A 22923-nucleotide genomic window follows, 5' to 3' on the forward strand; every position below is an offset into this window, starting at 1 on the left:
AGTACAAAATAATATGGTCAGGTTTTAGTGAATGTTTGTATTTAGGAATAATATATTCTCTCAAGAGGTGATACCATTCTTTCCTATAGTTTTTCAGAAGACTGATTTCAGCATTTTCTATGAAACTCAGCATCACTGTGTGTCATTCGTTGGGGTGTTGGCAGGGCCATCGGGTAGCTCGTCTTAGCTAGAAACTAGGATCCCAAACTTCCCTTTCCCTTTGCCCTTCCTCTGAAACTTCCACTGCATCTGAGTGCACCTGTCACGTTGCCCTGCATTTGTAGGCTTCCGGACCTATAAAGGAAGTTGGTCTATTTCTATTTTTTCCTTAAAATGATTATTTAGATGGTTCTAGTACCTTCTAGGAGTCTAGTAGAATATATCAATACACTTAATATTTGATTTGCGCTAAAAATTAACAGAGCATTTACTTACCGTATTTCATTCAGCCCTCCTTAACACCAAGAAGTAAAGAATATCTGTCTCCACTATGGAGCTCTCAAGCTGCAAAGAACACAAAAACAAAAACAATTGTTACATTCAAAGTAGGAGAAGGAAAAAAAAAAAAAACAAAGTAGGAGAAGGTTTCTTTTTAAAAACATTAGAACCAGTGTTATTTTTTAATTATTGGTTAAAGGGCATGGGCAGAGTCTGGTGCTAGATAAATATGTATTGAGTGACTACACTTTTATCTGGGCATTTTCTTGTAGGTACTAAGACTGCTTAATCCACTTGTGAATGCCCTCTTCTCATTAATCTTTGTCCAACACAGTATTAAACAGAAACCATGTCTTTTCATTGAAGGACAGGGGAAGGAAGCACTATGAACATGATATTCTGTTCATAGACTTTTTTCTATGTGTAACTTCTTTTCACATTTGACTGACGTTCTTGCGGTGGTGGAGACCCCCTTTTTCCCTCATCCTGATTAAAAAGAGCTTGTATCTTTCAGACTAGTTAACCTTTACAACTTGACATTTAAAAAATCATTTTTCTTTATTCTCCCCACAATAATTATCCCAATTTTCATAGTTCTCCTCGCAGATTTTCAACTTTTCAGGTTATCTCCATGTTCCTCTGAGATCTACAACTCCCTCTGAAACTTGAGATCCATTACTATTGTAATTATGTGATCACTTCTGATGACAAATTTGAATTAAGTCGAATTGAGATTTTGTTGTGTTTTTAACGTGTTCTAAAATCATCTTTCAGCCATGGAAACAAAGAAGTGTTTTCCTGCCGGGGAATAAAATTGGCAGTGGATTGGTTTTTGGAAAGAGGCCACAAAGATGTTACAGTTTTTGTTCCTGCCTGGAGAAAAGAGCAGTCCCGACCCGATGCTCTCATCACAGGTAAGCTCCGTGAGCTGTTCGTTGGTAGCTTCCATGCACACCTGGGCAGGTTATCTAGCACCATCAGATGTTGCTGACGAAGATGTCCATCTGTTTCTGTTTACTCAGTCTGTGTGACTGCCACTTTCTCTTGGGTGAGACCTCAGCGTTGTCAGTGAGTTTACATACTCCCAGATTATGTTAAGGAAACCGTAATCCTTCCTCCATAAACCAACTGTTTGGGGTCTTTTTTTTTTTTTTTAACTTGGAAGCTTTTTACTTCAAATTTTGTAAAATTTTTGAGACATGGTAAGAGTTAGGATACCTAGATTAAAATTCTGGCTTTGCCACTTACTGGCCATTGGACTTGCTCAGGGCACGTATGATGACTAGGGGAAAGATAAATTGAAAAAGAAAAAGCATTTAAAGCTGTAAATATCGGAAAGCTTGAGCAGGAAAGGAACGTGCGCCCCAGAAGAAGGGGAAATGGCCATGGGTGGGGTGGGGCGGGGGGTGGCAGAGGTGACTGCTTTTAATTTTTAAAATACCAGCATGCCAGGTGTCTGGAATGCTTCAGACTGCATGGACTCTGTAAAATGCGTACAGCTCCACTTGACACTTCCATGTACTCATTCTACAACACAAGTTTGAACTGCCTGGGTCCACTTAGAAGTGGACTTTTTTACAATACAGTAATTTTACAATACTTTTTTACAATACAGTAAATGTAATTTCTTTTAGGATTTTCTTCATAACATTTTCTTCTCTCTGGCTGGCTTTAAGAATACAGTATACACTACCCATAATGGAGAAGACATGTGTTGATGGTCACACAGTGGGCTTCCCCCCAGTAGTCAAGAGTGAGGGGTCAGCACCCTCATCCCTGCTCAGAGGTCCATAGGTGTTACCCCCAGCCCCCACCCCAGGGAAAAATTCTAGATAAAACCTGGTAAATTGAATGAATAGTCTGTTATTTTTCCACTGTACTGAAAAATATACTTGACAAATATTTTCCGGCTCTCACATAGAGATTTAGACTAGTACTTTTTCCAGCAAGTTAACGCCTATTTTACAAGCGCTAAACTCTGTATCAGGTGCTACGCAAGGAATGAGAGATTCAGTTCAGCTTACTAGCCATATCTGTTTAAGTTAGGATTATTTATCCTAATTGGTGTCCTTTTTAACTTCACTAGGTATTATAGAAAAAGCAAATTAAGCAAGATGATGTTGACCATTAGGCCACCACACTTACTTCTCTAATCACTTCATTGCATAGCATGTATGAGGAAACGCTCACACAAATAAAGTAGCATGGCTTATTCATGAACAGTGAATAAACTGGAAGACCTCCAAATACTCATCTTTAAGTATTGCATGTACTCATTCTACAGACACTTGCTGAGTATCTCCTGCTGTGCTTCCTGGGCTGAGTGCTAATGGAAATAAAGAGCAACATTTTGAGGGCAGGGACCATGTCTCATTTATCAGGGCAACACACAAAAATAATTATAATATGGCAAAGCCTGTAGTTGAGACCGAGCTTTTGAGTTTGTATTGGTTTTCTGTGATTAAGAGGTCAGTAATTTTATCTATTAAAATCCATCTCAACAGTGTTGAGAGCTTGCTTGGTTCTATGCTAAGTACTTGTACATGTGGGCAACTCACTTCTAGCCACCTGACTGCCTTGAGGCTCAATAAAATATGGCTGTTTTATATAGAAGATGCCAGAACCTGAGATTTACCTGTGATTTGCTCTTTCTAACACTCACATTTCTTCCACTTCTACTCTGCTGCTGCTCTAAACCAATGTTCTGGTCTTAACGAAATCGTGTCAGGAACATCATGAAATCTATGTGCCAGTTAGAGCCCGCCAACCCCTAATCCTTGACGTGTTCCCTCCCCAGTACTCTGCTCATACTTCTGTTGTGGTGATCACAACCCTTGCTTACCTGATTTGCAGATTTCCTTTGTGAGGCAAGGTCATTCTTAATCTCAGTGGCCGTGGATGCTTGACATACCACAGCACAGGCAGGCCATATCTGGTCACCAGAGAGATTTTTTTTAAAGCTTAGCAATTCCAGTTCAACATGAAAAAGTAGCCTTTTTTTATTTTAATTATGGCATCAGGACTCCGGGCCAGAATGTACAACGGTGGGAAGACAGGAAGAGGCACAGCAGGAAGAAGGGATGATGAGAGATTTTTTACCATTCATGAAAATATGAACTCTATATAAAGTTCATATTTTTTTATAAAGCCCACTAAACAAGTCAGAGTTACCAAGTGCTGTAAGAATATGCCAACAGAAGCCAAAAGAGCATTTCTGTGCCTACCTTTATTCTGTCTGTGGCAGCTTTCCCCTCTAATCATTTCTCACCTCTTCTCTTCTCGCAGTCCAGCCTGTGAGGATGCTTGCATTTGTGCCACACGTTTCACGGCCAAGGACACAAAACACACACTGATCACGTCTGTAACAACAGTTCTGACTTCCCTGCCTCCTCTGTGAACCTTCCACATCATAAGACTCTTCCCCTTGCTACCTCAACTACTTCTGGTGCTCCTCAGACTCTCCCCTATCACATCCACTAAGCAAAAACAGAACTACAGAATAAACGGGGTTGGCAGGGAGGACACACCTGAGCCCAGCACCACTGTTCTGTCCGAATGGTGGTGCACTGGGCATATGGCTGTGTGTGTGCCGTCCTGCAGGGCTCCAGCTCTCCAGCAAAACCTTACGTAATGAAAAACATAACTGAGCAAATTGCATTTTATTCTGTTAAAGTTTTAAATCAGCTTTTAATTACTTTGGGGGCTGTTTATATAGGCTTTATTATTGCAATCCTCGAGGAAAAATACTGGGAATTAAAAATGTGTTCTATCTACAAACTGTAAATCATAATCCCTAATTAAATGGTTACATAAATCCAGTTCCTATTATAAAAGCTCACGTTGTATGAAAGTTACTTTGTGTGTCCTGTATGTACTTACTCCTGAAATTCTACCCCAATCGTCCTTGCAGATCAAGAAATTCTGCGTAAATTAGAGAAGGAGAAAATCCTAGTGTTCACGCCATCCCGACGAGTGCAGGGGAGGCGGGTGGTGTGCTACGACGACAGGTTCATCGTGAAGCTGGCTTTTGAGTCGGATGGGATCATTGTGTCCAATGACAACTACAGGGATCTGGCCAATGAGAAACCAGAGTGGAAGAAGTTCATAGATGAGCGACTGCTAATGTACTCATTTGTCAATGACAAGTAAGTGAAACCATGTACTTACCAGTGATACTGCTTCCCTGCCAACGTGGCCATCCCTGGCAGCTGCCACAGGAGCCCTGTCTCCGCCTGCCACTGACCAGACCTAAGACACATTTCTTCCCACAACTGATATCCCCTCTGATCCTCAGTGGGAGTCAGGAAAAGCGTGGAACGATGCCTCAGGAAGCCACATGTGAGTGCCAGGCCCCTGCAGCGGAAGGCAGTAACAGGGCAAGTCTGTCAGAACAGACAGGGACATTCCCCATCTTCACAGGACACAGATTTGGACCTGTTGACCCTCAAAACACGGCCTTTCAAAATCTACTTAGAGCCTTGATCACTTAAGTATATATTTTAAATACAGGATTTTTTTAATGTTACACCAATGGTAAGACTCTAGTCAAGACGAAATTGATAAATGGACAGATAACGATAAAAAGCAGGTCTCCTGAGAAATAAATAAAGCCCACAGATAGGTGGGAAAGTTCACCTGTTGACAAAAATGCAAACTAAATGTACAGAGAACATCTTTTTTCACCTATTTAATTCACAAAAATATTTTTGCCTGTGCCTTGTTCTGTTAAAGATGTAGTTTAACACATCTTTGTGAAATAGTTTGGCATGGGTTAGCAGAAGCCTTGGAAATATGCAGACCCTCTCAGGCCCATCTCCTTTCTTGGAATATATATCCTGAGGAAAAAAGACCAGATATGTTCATTTCCGTAATACTTATTATTGCAAGAATTCAGAGGCAGCTAAAGGTACCATAGAGAAACCAGTTAAGCCGCTCTGCATCTAGTGGAATATTCATCAGCTCTTCAGCATTATGAATACGAAAGCTATTGAGGAACATGGAAATTTATTTGTTAAAAAGACAAAGCACAAAATTATATCTGTGTTTGTGAAATGCTTACGCATACAGAAATGACTAAAATGCAACACATACACGAAATAATTGTAGTTAAGATTATAGGATTGAGTGCCTCTTGTTTTTAATGTTGCCGCATTGTTCTGATATTAAACAGCATATTTGCTAAGTGTTCTTAGCCACCTGACACTCCCTTAGGGGTTCATACAACATCGTTCACATTTCCTGGGTAACTGCATGGCCCGTTTCAAGTTCCAACAGTGACATCACAAGTAGTAGAGCTCTTCAGTTGTAACTTCTGTTATGCTACATGCCATGAATTCCTGTGTTCATGAGATTTTTTCCATCTCTCTGCTGAGGAGCAAAGAGAATGGGCCTGTGGGGTTCGACTTAGAATCTCAACTGTGCCCTGTGAACTTAGATCAAAGTCACTTAATTAGGAAAGCGTATTAATCTACAAAAACTAATACTTCAAAGGCCCACTGTCAGGAAGAAAGAAGAGAGGCCACGCAGGGCCCCAGCCCGGAACGGGATGTGGCTGGTGTCCACGTTCCTGTCACTGCTCCTCACTCACCCTTACTGCTGGACGTGGTCGAGGCTCACCAAACCCTCTTAACACAGAATCGTGTGGTTTTCTGAAGTTCTTACAAAATCCCAAGACTGACAGGAAGAAAGAATTAATGAGAACATACAAGGCTCAAAACTTACTTGAGTTAAAACCAGTACAGGTTCGGCTTGACACAGTTTACTTGTGTCCGTTAAGAAAATTCTGTGTACTGTTATTTTTTTTTTACCCCATAAACGCTGAACCAGAATGTTTGTTAAAAATGTTTTAAAGACCTTAGAGTGAATCAAGTTCTCCCTTCTGTCTTCAGAATTAAATTATCAAGCTCCTACTTAGATATATTTTGTATTATATCCATGACAGGTTCATGCCCCCTGACGACCCTCTCGGCAGACATGGCCCAAGCCTGGATAATTTTCTGAGGAAGAAACCTATTGTTCCTGAACACAAAAAGCAGCCTTGTCCATACGGTAACTTTTCTTATAAGTATTTAATATTTGCCTTTAGAACATAGTACGTTGTTAAACTTTTGTTGATAAAAATAAACATTTTTAAAATTTTGGATGGCATAGTATGCAGTTCTTTTGATTGTAATGAGATTTAAGAAAACAACCACGGGCAGGGTGGGGCGGCAGGGGTGGGGGTGGAGGGGGGAGGTGAATTATTTTTACCTAATCATGTTCGATGCAAATGCACTTCCCAGAGTTAAAACGTGGTTAGCTCCAAAAACTGAGCTAATTCTTTGTGAAGTTAGTTGTCAAGCAGGTAAAAACACCTGGAGTCCTTCCAACTAGAAACAAGTCAGGTTGGCATGAGTGTACTGCATTCCAACAGCTCGTTTTGCTCTTTAGGACAGAATGTCGTATCTGGTTATGAAGCCATGTGGGAAGAGCATGGCAGGAAGGAGTTGAGGACATGGGGTGCCCACCCAGACCTCAGGAGGGGACTCGATCGCTCGGCCGATGTGTTCGCTGCTCCCTGGAGCCCGGCAGCGGGGCGGCTGAGAGGGGCTCATCTCCAGAGGGAGGGTCGTACCCCCGCCTCTGCCCTGGCCTCGCCCACAGGTTGAAATAGTCATGCCAACCCAAGCTGCTGGGGTCTGGTAGTGTGCTCCTTTGCCTAACTGATCTCCCTCTCCGTAGGAAAGAAGTGTACGTACGGACACAAGTGCAAATACTACCATCCCGAGAGGGGCAGCCAGCCGCAGAGGTCGGTGGCCGACGAGCTTCGGGCCATGTCTCGAAACACAGCGGCCAAGACCTCCAACGAAGGCGGGCTGGTCAAAAGCAACAGCGTTCCCTGCAGCACGAAAGCGGACAGCACTTCAGATGTCAAGCGGGGTGCTCCCAAGAGGCAGTCGGATCCGAGCATACGGACCCAAGTCTACCAGGACCTCGAAGAAAAGCTTCCCACCAAAAACAAACTGGAAACCAGGTCTGTCCCCTCGTTGGTGAGCATCCCGGCGACTTCCACTGCAAAACCCCAAAGCACTACATCTCTAAGCAACGGCCTTCCATCTGGAGTTCATTTCCCAGCTCAGGATCAAAGACCACAGGGACAGTACCCTCCAATGATGATGGCAACCAAAAATCACGGAACGCCAATGCCTTACGAACAGTACCCCAAATGCGACTCGCCCGTCGACATCGGGTATTACTCCATGTTGAACGCCTACTCGAATCTGAGCATCTCAGGCCCGCGCAGCCCCGAGAGGCGCTTCTCCCTGGACACGGACTACCGCGTCAGCTCCGTGGCCTCCGACTGCAGCAGCGAGGGCAGCATGAGCTGCGGGAGCAGCGACTCCTACGTGGGCTACAACGACCGCTCGTACGTGAGCTCGCCCGACCCACAGCTGGAAGAGAGCCTGAAGTGTCAGCACGTGCACCCGCACAGCCGCCTTAATTCCCAGCCCTTCCTGCAGAACTTCCACGACCCCCTAGCTAGAGTGCCAAGCTACAGTCACGAAGAACCAAAGTACCACCCCAAGCCGCCCCTCGCGCACCTGGCCGTGCACCTGCCGCACCCGGCCGCGGGCGCGCGCTCCAGCTGCCCCGGCGACTACCCGTCCCCGCCGGGCGCCGCGCACCCCAAGGCGCCGCGCCTCGGCCGCTCGCTGCTGGCCACCCGGCTGGACAGCGTGTCGGACTCGCGGCTGTACGACGGCTCCCCGTCCCGGCCCAGGAAGCCCTACTCGGGCCCCGACGGCCCGGGCGGCTGGGAGAGGCCGGCGTTCGCGCCCGAGGCGGCCTACGGCTACCGGCACACCTACTCGCTGCCGGACAGCTCCACGCAGCCGGGCTACGAGCCGTTCGCCTTCCAGAGCCTGCCCGAGCGCCCGGAGCCCGCGTGGCGCGGCCCGTACTGCGCGCCGCCGCCCGAGCCGCCCCGGTACCAGGACGACCGCGAGAAGGTCTACGTGAACCTGTGCAACATCTTCCCGGCCGACCTGGTGCGGACGGTCATGAAGAGGAACCCGCACGTGACGGACGCCCAGCAGCTGGCCGCCGCCATCCTCGTGGAGAAGTCCCAGCTGGGCTACTGACGGACGATGCATCTTCGTGGTGTGGAGTCGTTCTTTCGTTCAGCTCAAATGCTGAGGGAGGTTTGCTACAATAGCACATGTCATCTCCTTCGCGGCAAGGAGGTTAAATAGTATCCATTTATGTGAAATACTGTATCATGGAACCTGTACGTAGAGCCCCACAGCGTGGAAGTATCACGGGATTGCTTTACCTTCAAACTTTTTTTTAGACATTTCCTTTTTAAAAGCTCTCTCCTTGGCTGGAGATTTTTCCAGTTTGATTTATTAGATGTCTCTGTGATCTTTGATATTAATCTTTGGTGCATCAGGGGTTTATATGCAGCACTTTTTATCCTTGTTTCGTGTTTTATTACCTTGGTGTTTGTCTATCAATTGCGAGCAATTACAATACTTTCAGAATGTCGAACATTTGACTAGACCCTAGCCGACTATTTTTTCAAGCCAAGCTTAATTGGAATCTTTTACAGCTTTTTAAGTTATTTTTATTTGGGGAAAGTGGGCTTCTTTGTGCTATAATCATTATTTATAGAAACAAAGATATACTACAGCACTGACTTTATATTTTAAACAAAATGTAAGTTACCAGTTTATACGGAAATGGGTAACAGTCTATATTAGAATGATTTACAATATGGCACTTTTCATTGTTTTATTTTTGTTGGGATTTTTTTTTTTCCTGTTAGGTAATTTAGTTAATTTAATATGGTTGATTTAAAGGAAAGCAGATGCAATCAATGGAAAAAATTGTTTCCATTTTTTTTTTCCTTAACGAATAAGGCAAAAGCCGTAACTGTTCCAGTTTAGAGCTTTGTTATCCAGCTATGATGTGCTTCTAGACGGTAGGAATGGAATTGAATTCCTAGATTCTCATTAACCTGTATTTTTAACGTGTTTGTCTTTTTTGTTTCGGGGCACAACAATACTGGATAAAAGAACCCTTTCACAGTCCTTGCCTGTTTTTAATGAATCTAATTATTCTCAATGCAACTTTTATATTTAATATACTCTTTAGCTTTCCTGCTATTTATCAAGGCTGGCCTGAGGTGGGTTTATGTGTTGAGGATATGCAAAAGTTATTGATACTGCACTATAGGAATGGTGGTGGAGGCGTTGTCAGTGGTAACTTAAAATGTTTGTAAGATACTGTATATTTTCCATTTTCCTGAAGGTAGTTTTTGAGGGGCCTGTTATATTATTAAGGCCAGATTCTTGCCACAAATAGTGTAGTTTTAGCTACAGACTAAAGTCTGTTCTAGTATTAGTAAGGGATATTTCTGGTTTCAAAGTCATGGGTTTTGCTAGATGCGAATTCATTTTTGTCCTCAGAAGACAGACCTTGCATTGAGTGGCAGACAGTCGTGTGTGCTTCACATGACCTTGACAGTTGCCTCCAGGCTTTGAATTTTCCTTCACGTGACAGACCATCCTGATCTGTCTCTGTCGTCTGCCTCGATGCCCTGGGTGTTCTGACCATTCTAACATGCTACAGTTTGAAGTAAAGCCCTGAAAAGCCAGAAAGTACCTTTTACTGTTGATACAAATTGTATCTTTTTAACTATAAGAACTATTTTGATTTGTAGATCTAGTGAAAACACAAATGTGTAACTATGATTAGACTTTTGGGCAACATTTTATCCCTTATTTAAATACAAAATTTTAAAGTAAAATTGAGGTCTAGGATAGGGTAGAAAAATAAAAGTAACGATTTAGGTAAATAAAATTGTCTGTCTTAGTTTTATAGAATATATTAAAATATATTAAATACATTTATTGGCATTTTCTTTCTCCTAAAACTTATCTAGTGAGAACTTAAAAATAAAGGTAAAATGCTGCCTGAAAATAATGTCCAAGCACCTTTGACTAGGATAACATTTTCACTACTTGTGTGACACTGTGTGTTGCATGAAGTAGGATTTGGGTATACAGTAAATGCTTCTAAAAGGCATTGTGCATATTGACATATCCAATAATCTGAACCGTGTTCAGCAAACTTAATTCAGGAAAGTGGTGTTCTACACAATTATTGCTGTTGTTTTTGAGGTGAGTGTGGCCCTTATCTGTACCCAGAAACAATACAGATGGTGACACAAACCATCCCGAGTGGTGTCCGGGTGTGACCCTACTCGCTTGTGAATCTGTTCTCCTTGATTTCGTCAGTCACTATCTGTAGAACAAGTTTAAGTGTAGAAGCTAAGTGAGTGCCAAAAAAAAAAAAAAAAAAAAAAAGGGTTACAGATGTGGAGTACCTTTTATTTTAGTCATGTTTTAAGCCTTTTTTTTTTAAGTATGAAATCCTTTTTAAATTGTAGATTTCGCTCGCATTTTCTTAATGTTAGCATTTTCACTATCTGAAGAGTCTGCCAAACATTACTAAACTTATTTAAATGAGATCTTCAGCGAAATGTGTATCAGACTTTTAGTTTGATGTTCTCGTGTTTTTAGCAAACTTGTCTGTTATTGCTTCATGGATTTTAGACCATGGAACATAGTGTAGCTTGCCACTACCTGTCCTGAAGTGAATAGCTCTGAATTGCTCACACTGAAATCCTTCAGTATAATGAATTGTGAGTTAAGAAATAGCAGTTTTCTTATGTCAAGAGGACAGTTTGTCCCCCTCTCTTTTTTCTTTCTTTCTTTCTTTCTTTTTTTTTTTTTTTTTTTAAGCACCCATGTTGCTTTCAGAGCTTAAGAATGAGATATTTGGCAGGCTTTAGACACAGCAAATTCTTCATTCTCTAAAGCAATAAGTAAAAGGATCCACCGTTCAATTAAATCCATAGCTGATCCCAAACCTTCATTGTAGCCAAAACTTTCACCTTAATCCTGTCTTTTACCAGATTCACTCACAGATAACTGGAGAGGGAGGAGGTGTTAGTAGAGAAACTGCCCAGAGAAACTGGTCAACCGATAGGAGAGAAAAAACTCAGATTGGATTATTCTGCCCCCGAATAGTTGACAGTTGACTGTCCTTTCCCCAGCAAGGAGCCGGTGCACTGTCTCTGTGTCTTACTACAGAGGAAGTAGCAGCCAGCTGGCCAGATCCTGGCCCTCACGGTTCCCTCCCTGCACGTGACACGTACGTTTCCCATCTGTTGATATCTCTGTATCCTGATAGAGTTTGTCATTGACCTCAACATTTGAAAGAAATGCACACCAGTATAAAATGTGTGATACTGGTAGAAACTTGAACTTTGTGCTTTTATGAAGTTTCCTTGATGAGAATATGTAATATAACTTTAAAAAAAAAAAGCATTTTATATGTATATATACATACATGCCTACGTATTTGTCATGAAGTATTAAAAACAGGAGAGGGTGTTACGCTTTTGGTGGCTGACCTTCCCTTCATTGAACTATGTTTGAGTTGTGGATGACCAAGACTGGAGTCTGGATGACCAACGATAAGATTTTAGAACCACTTGAATGGAAAGGAACTCTTCGATGGTTTTATTCCTGGTATTTTTAAAGAGTTATTTTGATAATTTTAATAGAATGTGTCATTTTAAAACACACACAAAAAAAGTAGTATTGATTATACAAATAATTATTTAACATGTCTTTTACGGATGTATCTATGTATATGGACAGTAATATATTTATAAACAAATATACTTTGATTATGTTGTAGCTATTAGTTTGTGATAGGTTAGCTATGGCTCTGGATACCTGTGTGTGTGTGTTTTGAAAACTCTTGAGCTGTTCCCCCCCACCCCACCCCTCCCCACCCCCGATTTACGGGCACTGACCCGAAGGTATATTTGTTTTCATTCTCATTTTTGCTATCCGACTTACTTCCTCAAGATGAGCTTCCTAGGCATACACCCACAGATAAAGTGTAAAACCCATGAACTACACACGTGCATTAGCGTAAGACAAAGCAGAGCTCGTAGAAGTAGAGAAGCATGCGATATTTCAGATTGGCCTGCGAGACTCCTAGGGCAGCGGCTGACAGACCTGTTCTGTGAAGGGTCAGGCATAACCAGTCCGAGCTTTGAGAAGCGTCTGGTCTCTGTCACCTGCTCACCTCTGCACGTAGCACCAGAGCAGCCGCAGACAGGAGGCTGAGTGAGCCATGTGCAAAGGCCTCTACTCACAGGAACAGGCAGCGGGCCAGCGGGGCTGGTGGTTGGAGTCCTCGCAGCCCTGTCCCGGGGGGGAAAACCCAGGATTATTAAGCCCTAAGCCCTGGTACGAACGTGTTCGTAGAAGAACCAAGAACTGTAGTTCGGTTGACATTCAAAGACCGTGTTATTATTTATTGACCGCCTTCAAGAGAGGATTGCGAGACGGTCCTACTAAAGCATCCTCATTTACTTGTTTATTCTATCCTGTCCATTACTTACTAGAGATATTTCTTAATGTTAAACTGCACACACGAAAAAAAGCATTCTGTCGACAGATGTTTTAATAAGTATTGAAATTTTTTCATGAACTTTGTATTTCTATTGATAAGATGGGAATACCTTACCTACATTTAGTTTTTTAAGGGCCTCATGGACCAAAAATCCTGTTGTATTTTGAAAATTAGCATGTAATTAGCCACAAAATATTTTATAAAGACTGCATCTGTCAGTTACATCTTTCTGGTTTTTTGACTTAAAAAAAAAAAAAGACAGATGTGCCCTTCTTTAAAAATGGTTTTAAAGAAGATAAATATATTGTAATTTCACATATTATAGCTTTATTCTGTAAGATTAAAAATTGTGACTAGTATAATTGTAGCTATAACGTGCATTTGCTGTATTTGTGATTCTTTATAAGAAACCAAGTGTATCCCGGCTTTCTCTGTCCAGACCTTTAGTATAGATCTTTTTAGATGCCTTAGGACGATCCTTGGTGAATGATATTCTTAACATAATCATGTGTGATTTTAAATTCATTGGAACTACACACTGCTGAGCGTGTTCATTCACAGTGCTTTATAAATTGTGTTAACATTATTTCCACAAGATTAAATAGTTTTGAACATCACCATACACTTTAGATATCCTTTCTTTTACAAATGGAATACAGCTCTAGCTTTTAACAGTGTTTACTGTTTAAAAGGGTTTTGGTTTCCCCCACCCCCTTAATGCCATCTGTTAACCTGCTTTTTACTTTGTTACAGTAACACCGAGATGTGTTAGGAGTAGCTTTTTCCCTATGGTCCCTAGTCTTAAGATTAAAAAACAGTTTAAAGTTTTGACCATTTGGCAATTAAACAATTTTTGAACAGTCTGTGCATCATTTAATTTAGTTTGATAAAATGTGTAAAACTTCACTTTTAAACCATGTACCAAATCTGCCAGTTGTGTGTATGAGATTTCAGATGAAAAATTGTTGTCCATTAAAGCATTTGACCTCTCTCTTACTTAAAGCAGCTTATGTCTCAAGGGGAAAACAACAACAACAACAAAAAACCTTGAAAAGCAATGGCTTGTTTTTATACAGTGTATATTTTAGATTTTCTTGGGTTTTTCTGAAATCATGCATTTCTAGCTAATACAAAATACCCACAAACACACAGATCTCCTCAGAGACATGAACCAAGCCTGCAAGTGAACCAGATCACTGATCTCCTCTTTTCCCATGAGGTGGTTGTCCCCTTCACCCCCAAACCATAGTCCTGTGCTGATAGAATCTCCAATTTGGCCCCTCAAACTTCTCTTATAGGAAAATAAGGTAAAGAACGTTTAGAACAACCATCTGGCATACTGATGTGATTCTCTTTATCCTCTGTTCTGTGTGTTTCTGTGATGGAATTTTTACGACTCCAAAAAGCAGTACTTTAGACTTACTGGAAATCCATATTGAAACAGTGATGTGATTCCACCACTAAGAAAAAAAAATTAAAAACTTTTTTTTTATGGTGGTTTGTTTTTGTTTCGTGAGGAAATGAACCTCCTGCAGCAGCACAGATGCTAAGTAATCGAGGGCCCCTTCCTCCAGGCCCGGGGCTCGCCTGCCTTCCGTGGTTCCAGAACAGGAGTCTTCACGGATGCGCACGTGTTCCTTACCAGTGTGTTGGAGCCAAATGAATTCATATGAAAATTGGAATTAAGGGCCAAAGACAACTAGTCATTCCTTACCAATTTCCCACCAGTGATTAACCTAAGCCCCTGAAGTCTTTCTGTGTCATCTGGTGGCCCAGTGAGGTCTCCGTTGTATGGGTCTCGTTTCCTGCACCCCTCTTGGCATGAATCAAGCCTACAATCCTACTAATGCCTCATCTAAGTAGGTTCGCTTCCCTTATTTTATACCCAACTGGGAATTGAAAATACTCATTTCATACGTAGTCACAAATCCAAAATGGGCTACTGATCTTCATGATGTAGCAAATTCATGTTCTGTGTCCATGTCTAAGAAACTTTTATCTCCAGATCAGAGAGGGGTTTTTTCCTTCATTGTTTTTCAGTTTTTCATTTTGCTTCTTGGGTTTTGTTTTACTAAAATCACCATCTGTCAGGTGTTTCCTTCCTCCACCCCCCACCCCCCACCTTAAACTCTTGGCCTAGGATCTGGATTTAGGTAATTTATCTCCCCTCCGTCAGTAGATTTAACTACGCCCTTCAGCTGCAGTTGGCAGAGAACACAGCACATTCCAACTCCGTAGTCTGTTGGCAGCAGAGGTGGGACTGAGCATCCAAGGAAGCTACCCTGTGGACTAGTGCTAGTAGCTTAGTCCTTCCCCACCTCGCTCCTTTGTCTACAGAAAAAGGATTCATACAACCTGATGAGTCAGGTAATGCTGGGGAAAAGGAGATGGAAACAGCAGCAAAATCCCTATCCCTGGGTCTCATTAGCAGGACATATGTACTTAACCAGCATTTGTACCTCAGCCTCAGATGCTGGTTTAAAGACTTATTTTTAGAGAGAGCAAGCACACGCACATATGCAAGCAGGGGAGGGGCAGAGGGAGACAGGGAGAGAGAATACTAAGCAGGCCCCACACCCAGCAGGGAGCCCAGTGTGGGACCCAATCCCACAATCCTGAGTTCACGACCTGAGCCAAAAATCAAGAGTCCGGTGCACAACCGACTGAGCCACCCGGGTGCTGCTCGGCTCTAAGAGCTTTAAAGCAACCTTTGAAAAACTGCATTCCTATGTGCAACCCCCCACCAGCACCCCCCACCCCCGTGGCCCCTGGAGACGGAGTCCTGCCACCCGCACCCTGTGCGGAGCTGGGCAGCCTCACCTGCTGGCTTCTGAGTGCGGAGCTAGACCCCGTGCACAGGCAGGTTCACGCGTGAGTCCACCTCGTGACTCTGTAAATGCTGGTGTGTAAACACACAGCCGTTTCCTGATGTTCACCTTCGAGCACTTGCCCCTGCGCAGCTGCGCTGCATACAGCTCTGCTGGCCAGAGTTCCGACTCCCACAGGGTCCTGGGACGATCCCAGTGGTGGCATCTACTTCAGGAATGGCACTGTAACCCGTTGAAAGAGTTCTTGGCACCCTAGTTCCGTGCTACCCCCCACTGCGAGGCCTCCTAAAGACTCTTCTATGGATCCTAATAGGAAAGTAATGGAATAACAAAAATAAGGAGAACACAGAAGGCAAAGCTTCTGGAAGCTCACAGCCCAGTAGGTCAGGGATGGCATTACCGCTCCCCCACCCCAGCCAGGGCCCTGGAGATGCGGCCGTCTGCACCCCAGCCCCCCTGACCTGAGTGGAAGGGGACGTCAGTCCCTCCCGATGGGAACCCCAGGGCCAATCTAGACAGAGCAGCATGTGCTTCGGTTGGTGGCTCAGCTGCACCAGGCACAGATCTGGGAAAACTTCTCATCTAATTGGGTGATTTTTCCCCCTTTGGGCATTTGCTCCTAGATTATAACTAACTGCTCCCCTCAAATTTGGAGAGGGCTGGTGGGGAGACCACTCACATTTGAGGGCCCAGCACCACAGTTTGGTTAAACCATAGTCCTTTGCAGCAGACATTGCCACTTCTTAAAAATGAGAAGACTAAGACTCAGAAAGGACAAAGCACTTGCTCAGGGACACCTGGGTGGCTCAGCACTAAGCGTCTGCCTTCGGCCCAGGGCGTGATCCCGGTCTGGGATCGAGTCCCACATCGGGCTCCCTGCAAGGGGCCTGCTTCTCCCTCTGCCTGTGTCTCTGTGTCTCTCATGAATAAATAAATAAAATTTAAAAAATAAATAAATAAAGCACTTGCTCAAAGAGAAATCCCTCTTCTTCTCAAATTCCCTTTTCTGTTCACTGTGCTGCAAGACAGCATTGGGAGTGCCCGTGGTCATGCTCCGCGCGGTTATTGTGCAAACATTTAGGAGTAACCTCCGTGCCAGGACCTCAGCGAGGGCAGGGGAGGCTAGGAAAAGCGGGACATGAGCTTGTGTCTGCACTTTAGGAGACCCCCTCGCATTCACTGCTCTGCTGTCACAGCCCCAGTCGTCCTGACGAGGGATCACTCATGTTGGAGGGGAAGATCGCCCGAGATCGGCCGTCCTGAGGTTTGTCTGGTGGCGCCAGCCCAGGCCACAGACCAACCAGCTGCCCAGGGCTCCCTGCTCAGGGCCTGGGAAGCCAAGGACACTCTTCCTCTGGCCCAGGACTGGAGCCTGGACTCCTGGGTCCCTCCTTAGCGCCCCCTCTGGTCCTGGGGAGTAACAGGCAGCGAGTCCACTCATGCAGGAAGCCCTTCCTGGGTGCGCTTGGAGACTCCTATGAGGCCCACTGCAAACACAACAGCTTTCATGCGAAGGAGCTGCCATCTGCAGTTCCCAGGCCATCTATTTGCACAAATTCAGCAGGAGATTAGAGCCAGACAAGCTTAATTAGGTGACCCAGCAGATGCCCTTCTGTTCCCCAGGACAGCTCAATGAGGGACAGAAAGCTCAAAGCGCAGGAAGTACAATACAGAAGTTGTCAGCCCGGCCCAGCCCCCGCAGCCCCGCGCCCCCGCCGGCCCCTGACACTGGTCCCAGGCCACAGGCTTTTCCGCGCCTCACCTTGAGCTCTCCTCTCCCCACTCTACTTTCCAAACCTGTACTTACTATTCATTTGAGTAGCTTGCAGATGTGCAGGTGGAAGATTCGGGGGGATGGCCAACCCAATTTGAACCACATGAAAGGCCGCCCAGCCCTCTCCGCGGGGACCTAGGGCTTTGCTATGTACGGACCGAACGGCCGAGGCTGGGACAGAGCCCGCTGCACGTCGTGAATACAGCGCGCATCAAAATGCTGTGAATCCCGAATCCGTCAAGGGAGACGCAGAGCGAGTGCACGGTCTGCTGGTCCAAGCTCCGCGTCACGGCCCATGTGGCACCCCGGTGGCGGGCAGCACGGGACCAGCCCGAGCGGGACTGGAGGCCACCGTGGCCCGGGGGCAGTGCAGCGAGGCTCCACCAGCCCCGGGGCCCTTCACACGCTGCCCTCCCACCCTCCCCGCTTCCCAGTCATCCAGAAAGTTCAGGACTCTCAGCTCTGCTCTTCCCCTTCCCCAGCCGGAGGTTGCCTGGTGACACTAGGCTCACCAGGTGGCGGCGGTCATGGGGCCGGGGAAAGGGGACGGTGGCATCCGCCTCTGGAAGATCCTGATACACAGACTTGTGGTGCCAGCTCCCAGGCGGGTAGCAGGAAATGCCGCCTGGCCAAGGGGGTGGTGCAGGGAACACCGGGGTCCAGCTAGAAGCTCTGGGGGGCTGCGAAGGTACGTGCGCATCGGGGACGCAGCAGCCAGGCTCCGGAGGTCCTGGCGGCGGCCCGCGGACATGGCCCAGGCAGCGGCCGCTGCGGCGCCCACCTGGGGCCCCTCGGCCACCTCTGCTAACCTGCAGGGGCAAACAGCACCCCGTCGGCCCAGGTCGGGGTTCGCCGCCCCCCCGGGAAGCTCTGCCCGCACGAGCCTGCCGGCCCCCGCCGCGGGGCTCACTGTCCCCGGAGGAGGCGCGCTCTGCCCGGCGCGGGCTCTTTCTGCTGGTAAAGCGGAGCGTTGCAGCTCGCGGCAACCCCGGGGCGAAGCCGGAAAAGGAACTGCAGCTTCAGGACGCCTCCCCACGCCCCCACCCCTACCCCCACCCCCACCCCCACCCCCACCCCCGCTGGCAGCCCCTGCACCGCGACGGCGGCACGAGCGGGCTCCAGCCCCCAGCCTGCCGCCCCGCCAGCCCCGGGCCCCAGATGCCCCGGGGCACAGGAAAAAAAAGATGCAGTTAAAATAGGAGAGAGGATGCAGCCCTGGAACTGTGCCGGCGGGGAGCGGCGGGGCCCTGCGTGGGCCGGGCCTGGCGGGCGCCCCGTGCGCTCAGCCCTTCCCCCGCCGGCGCCGGAGCAGGTCGGGGCCCACGGCTGACCCGTCGCCTCACCGAGGCCCAGGCGTCGGGGCACAGCAGCCCCAGCCAACCCCCCAGCGCAGCCCCGGACTGATACACGGGGGACGTCCCTGCTCGGCGCCAACTACCGCTACCGCCGTCTCGCCCAAGTGACCCGGGCGCAAAGCAACCTGGAGCACCCCAGGCCCACGCTCGTTCAGCTCCAGAGGACTCGCAGAGCATTCCAGGACCCCCCCACCCTCCTCAAGCTGGCACTCAGCGCGGTTTCAGCAATCCGGCCAGGATTCCATATGTGTGGGATATACCGGGATCCCCTAACCCACACCTACCTTGGCTATAGCCACCCTGCCAGGGAACCCCAGCCTGCACCCATATCAACTCCAGCCACCCCACAGGGGTGTCCCCTGCACACAGGACCTCAGGGCCTCCCTGACCTGCACCCTCTTCAGCTTCCCATATCTTAGAAGGGAACCCTCTGTGCAGATAGCCCTGGGACTACCCAGGTTGCACGCACTCAGGTTTCACATTTCCTACCAGGACACCCTGTGCAGAGAGCCTAAGACTACCCCCAAAACATGCTCAAATAGCTTCAGCTGTCCAACCAGGAACTCCATGTGTGGAGAGCCAAGAGACCACCCTAGCCCACTGCCTTGTCTGCTCCAGCCATCACACCACATAGGCCCCAGCACAGAGTGCCCCCGGACCCAAAAGCGATGCCAACCACAGCTCCAGCCAAGCTAGCCAAAATCACCAAACATACAAAATGAGATACCCATGCACAAGATCGTTCCATCAGATTTAACAGTAGTAGCTGTTGCATGCACATAATTCACAGGAACAAACACAAAAAGTCAAGCAAAGTAAGAAGAAAAAGGAATAGGCTTCAAATAAAATAAGAAAGAACCTCAGGAAAAGGAATGAAATAGAGAAAAGCAACCTATCTAATAAAGGATTCAAAGAAATGGTCATAAAGATGCTCACCTGGGACACCTGGATGGCTCAGTGCTTCAGCATCTGCCTTTGGTCCAGATTGTGATCCTGGGGTCCTTGGGATGGAGTCCTGCATCGGGTTCCCTGATTCTTCCTCTGCCTATGTCTCTGCCTCTCTCTGTGTGTCTCTTATGAATAAATAAATAAAATCTTAAAAAATAATGATAATAGGGATGCTTACCCAACTGGAGACAAGAGTGGATGAACTCAGGGACAGCTTCAATAAAGAGAGAGAAAATGGAAACAAGAGATGATCAGAATTGAAGAATAACTGAAATGAAAATGAGCACTGGGTGTTATTCTGTATGTTGGCAAATTGAACACCAATAAAAAATAAATTTATTATTAAAAAAAGAAAAATAAACCAAATATCAACATATTAGAGAATGTGGAAGAAAGAATCTGATCTGGAAGACAGGGTAATGGAAAGCACCCATGTGGTACAACAAAAAGAAAATAATAATTCTTTTTAAAGATTTAATTTGAGAGAAAGAGGGAGAAGGAGAGAGAGAGCAAGAGAGTGAGAGAGAGAGAAAGAGAGAGAGAGAGCAGTGGGGAGAGGGAGAAACAGACTTCCCTCTGAGCAGGGAGCCCAACATGGGACTCAATCCCAGGACTCCAAGATCATGACCCGAGCCAAAGGCAGATGCTTAATCGACTGAGCCACCCAAGTGCCCTGAAAAACAGAATTTTTAAAATGATAAATTAATGGATATTATGGAAAATATCAAGAGAATATGCATGTTTGGGGGGTTCCAGAAAGAAAAGAAAATGAGAAAGAAGAGGGTAGAAAATTTATTTGAAGAAACAAGAGCTGGAAAATTCCCTAATGTGGAAAAGGAAACAACATCTAGGTTCACGAAGCACAGAGGGACCCAAAAAACATGAATGCAGAGAGGTTTACGCTACAACATATAATCATTAAACTGTCAAAGATTAAAGATGAAGAGAGAATTTTAAAAGCAGCAAGAGAAAAGCGACTAGTTATGTACAACAAAAACCCTGCCAACTAATACACTGGCAACTGATTTTCCAGCAGCAGATGCACAGGCAGAAAGGAACGGTGTGGTAGGAAAATCCTACAACCAAAAGCACTATACAAGCAAGGTTACTATTCAGAATTGAAGAAAAGATAGAGTTTCCCAAACAAAAAATTGAAGAAATTTATCACCACTAAACCAGCTTTACAAACACTGGTAAAGGGGAGGAGGGGCAAGATGGTGGAAGAGCATCACCTGTCCCCACCAAATTACCTAGATAACCTTCAAATCATCCTGAAAATCTGCGAATTCGGCCTGAGATTTAAAGAGAGACCAGCTGGAAGGCTACAGTGAGAAGAGTTCGCGCTTCTATCAAGGTAGGAAGACGGGGAAAAAGAAGTAAAGAAACAAAAGGCCTCCAAGGGGGAGGGGCCCCGCGAGGAGCCGGGCTGAGGCCGGGGGGAGTGTCCCCAGGACAGGAGAGCCCCGTCCCGGAGGAGCAGGAGCTGCACCGACCTTCCCGGGCGGAAAGGGGCTCGCAGGGAGGTGGAGCAGGACCCAGGAGGGCGGGGATGCCCTCGGGCTCCCGGGGACACTAACAGACACCTGCGCCCGGGAGAGTGCGCCGAGCTCCCTAAGGGCTGCAGCGCGCACGGCGGACCCGGCGGGACCCGGAGCAGCTCGGGGGGCTCGGGCGGCGGCTCCAGAGAGGCGGCTGCGGGACCTGGAGCAGCTCGGGGGGCTCGGGCGGAGGAAGAGGCTCCGCTGAGGGGGCTGCGGGGCGGGAGCGCGAATCCACCAGCGCAGGCTCCGGAGCACAGGGCGCCGGGACACAGCCCAGGATCCGGCCTCCCCCGGGACAGGCAGAGGCCGGGAGGGCCCAGGACAGCGAGGACGCTCCTGCCCCAGCTGAGCAGATCAGCGGCCCCGCCCCGGAGCCTCCAGGCCCTGCAGACGGAGTTCCTGCCGGAGCTGAATCCAGGTTTCCAGAGCTGCCCCGCCACTGGGGCTGTTCCTCCTGCGGCCTCACGGGGTAAACAACCCCCACTGAGCCCTGCACCAGGCAGGGGCACAGCAGCTCCCCCAACTGCTAACACCTGAAAATCAGCACAACAGGCCCCTCCCCCAGAAGACCAGCTAGACGGACAAGTTCCAGGGGAAGTCAAGGGACTTAAAGTACACAGAATCAGAAGATACTCCCACGTGGTTTTTTTTTTTTTTTTTTCTGATTGCTCTCCCCCCACCCTTTTTTGCCCTTCTTTCTTTTTCTTTCTCTTTTTCTTCTCTTTTTTCTTTTTTTCTTCCTTTTTTCTTTTTCTCTTTTCTTTCCTTCTTTCTCTCTCTTTTTCTCCTTTTCCCAATACAACTTGTTTTTGGCCACTCTGCACTGAGCAAAATGACTAGAAGGAAAACCTCACCTCAAAAGAAAGAATCAGAAACAGTCCTCTCTCCCACAGAGTTACAAAATCTGGATTACAATTCAATGTCAGAAAGCCAATTCAGAAGCACTATTATACAGCTACTGGTGGCTCTAGAAAAAAGCATAAAGGACTCAAGGGACTTCATGACTGCAGAATTTAGATCCAATCAGGCAGAAATTAAAAATCAATTGAATGAGATGCAATCCAAACTAGAAGTCCTAACGACGAGGGTTAACGAGGTGGAAGAACGAGTGAGTGACATAGAAGACAAGTTGATGGCAAAGAGGGAAACTGAGGAAAAAAGAAACAATTAAAAGACCATGAAGACAGATTAAGGGAAATAAACGACGGCCTGAGGAAGAAAAACCTACGTTTAATTGGGGTTCCCGAGGGCGCCGAAAGGGACAGAGGGCCAGAATATGTATTTGAACAAATCCTAGCTGAAAACTTTCCTAATCTGGGAAGGGGAACAGGCATTCAGGTCCAGGAAATAGAGAGATCCCCCCCTAAAATCAATAAAAACCGTTCAACACCTCGACATTTAATAGTGAAGCTTGCAAATTCCAAAGATAAAGAGAAGATCCTTAAAGCAGCAAGAGACAAGAAATCCCTGACTTTTATGGGGAGGAGTATTAGGGTAACAGCAGACCTCTCCACAGAGACCTGGCAGGCCAGAAGAGCTGGCAGGATATATTCAGGGTCCTAAAT

The 22923-nt window shown here is 46.3% G+C and overlaps 1 protein-coding gene and 1 long non-coding RNA gene across 32 annotated transcripts in view; one reads left to right on the forward strand and one right to left on the reverse strand.

Annotated features, from left to right (window-relative positions):
* The window catches only part of ZC3H12C (zinc finger CCCH-type containing 12C), a 176542-nt gene extending 162634 nt beyond the window's left edge, over positions 1–13908 (forward strand). For 20 of the 22 annotated variants that reach the window (XM_072821879.1, XM_072821878.1, XM_072821890.1 and 17 more), the window contains 5 exons: positions 1213–1352; positions 4349–4583; positions 6380–6486; positions 6868–7080; positions 7159–13908. In XM_072821879.1, the coding sequence (XP_072677980.1) occupies positions 1213–1352; positions 4349–4583; positions 6380–6486; positions 6868–7080; positions 7159–8558 (2095 nt within the window). In that variant the 3' untranslated portion in view covers positions 8559–13908. The remainder of the gene's footprint in view (positions 1–1212; positions 1353–4348; positions 4584–6379; positions 6487–6867; positions 7081–7158) is intronic. The other 2 variants (XM_072821896.1, XM_072821897.1) reach the window with 1 other exon arrangement.
* LOC140630917 (uncharacterized) overlaps positions 1–22923 on the reverse strand; it is a 39489-nt gene that overhangs the window by 3701 nt on the left and 12865 nt on the right. For 2 of the 10 annotated variants that reach the window (XR_012028596.1, XR_012028605.1), the window contains 2 exons: positions 4606–4791; positions 436–4509 (listed from right to left, as the gene is read on the reverse strand). This is a non-coding gene — a long non-coding RNA (uncharacterized lncRNA). Of the gene's footprint in view, positions 1–435; positions 4510–4605; positions 4792–5529; positions 6578–22923 lie in introns of those variants that run through there. The other 8 variants (XR_012028602.1, XR_012028601.1, XR_012028598.1 and 5 more) reach the window with 8 other exon arrangements.

This window comes from Canis lupus, chromosome 3, assembly GCF_048164855.1.
Source record: "Canis lupus baileyi chromosome 3, mCanLup2.hap1, whole genome shotgun sequence".
NCBI lineage: Eukaryota > Metazoa > Chordata > Mammalia > Carnivora > Canidae > Canis > Canis lupus.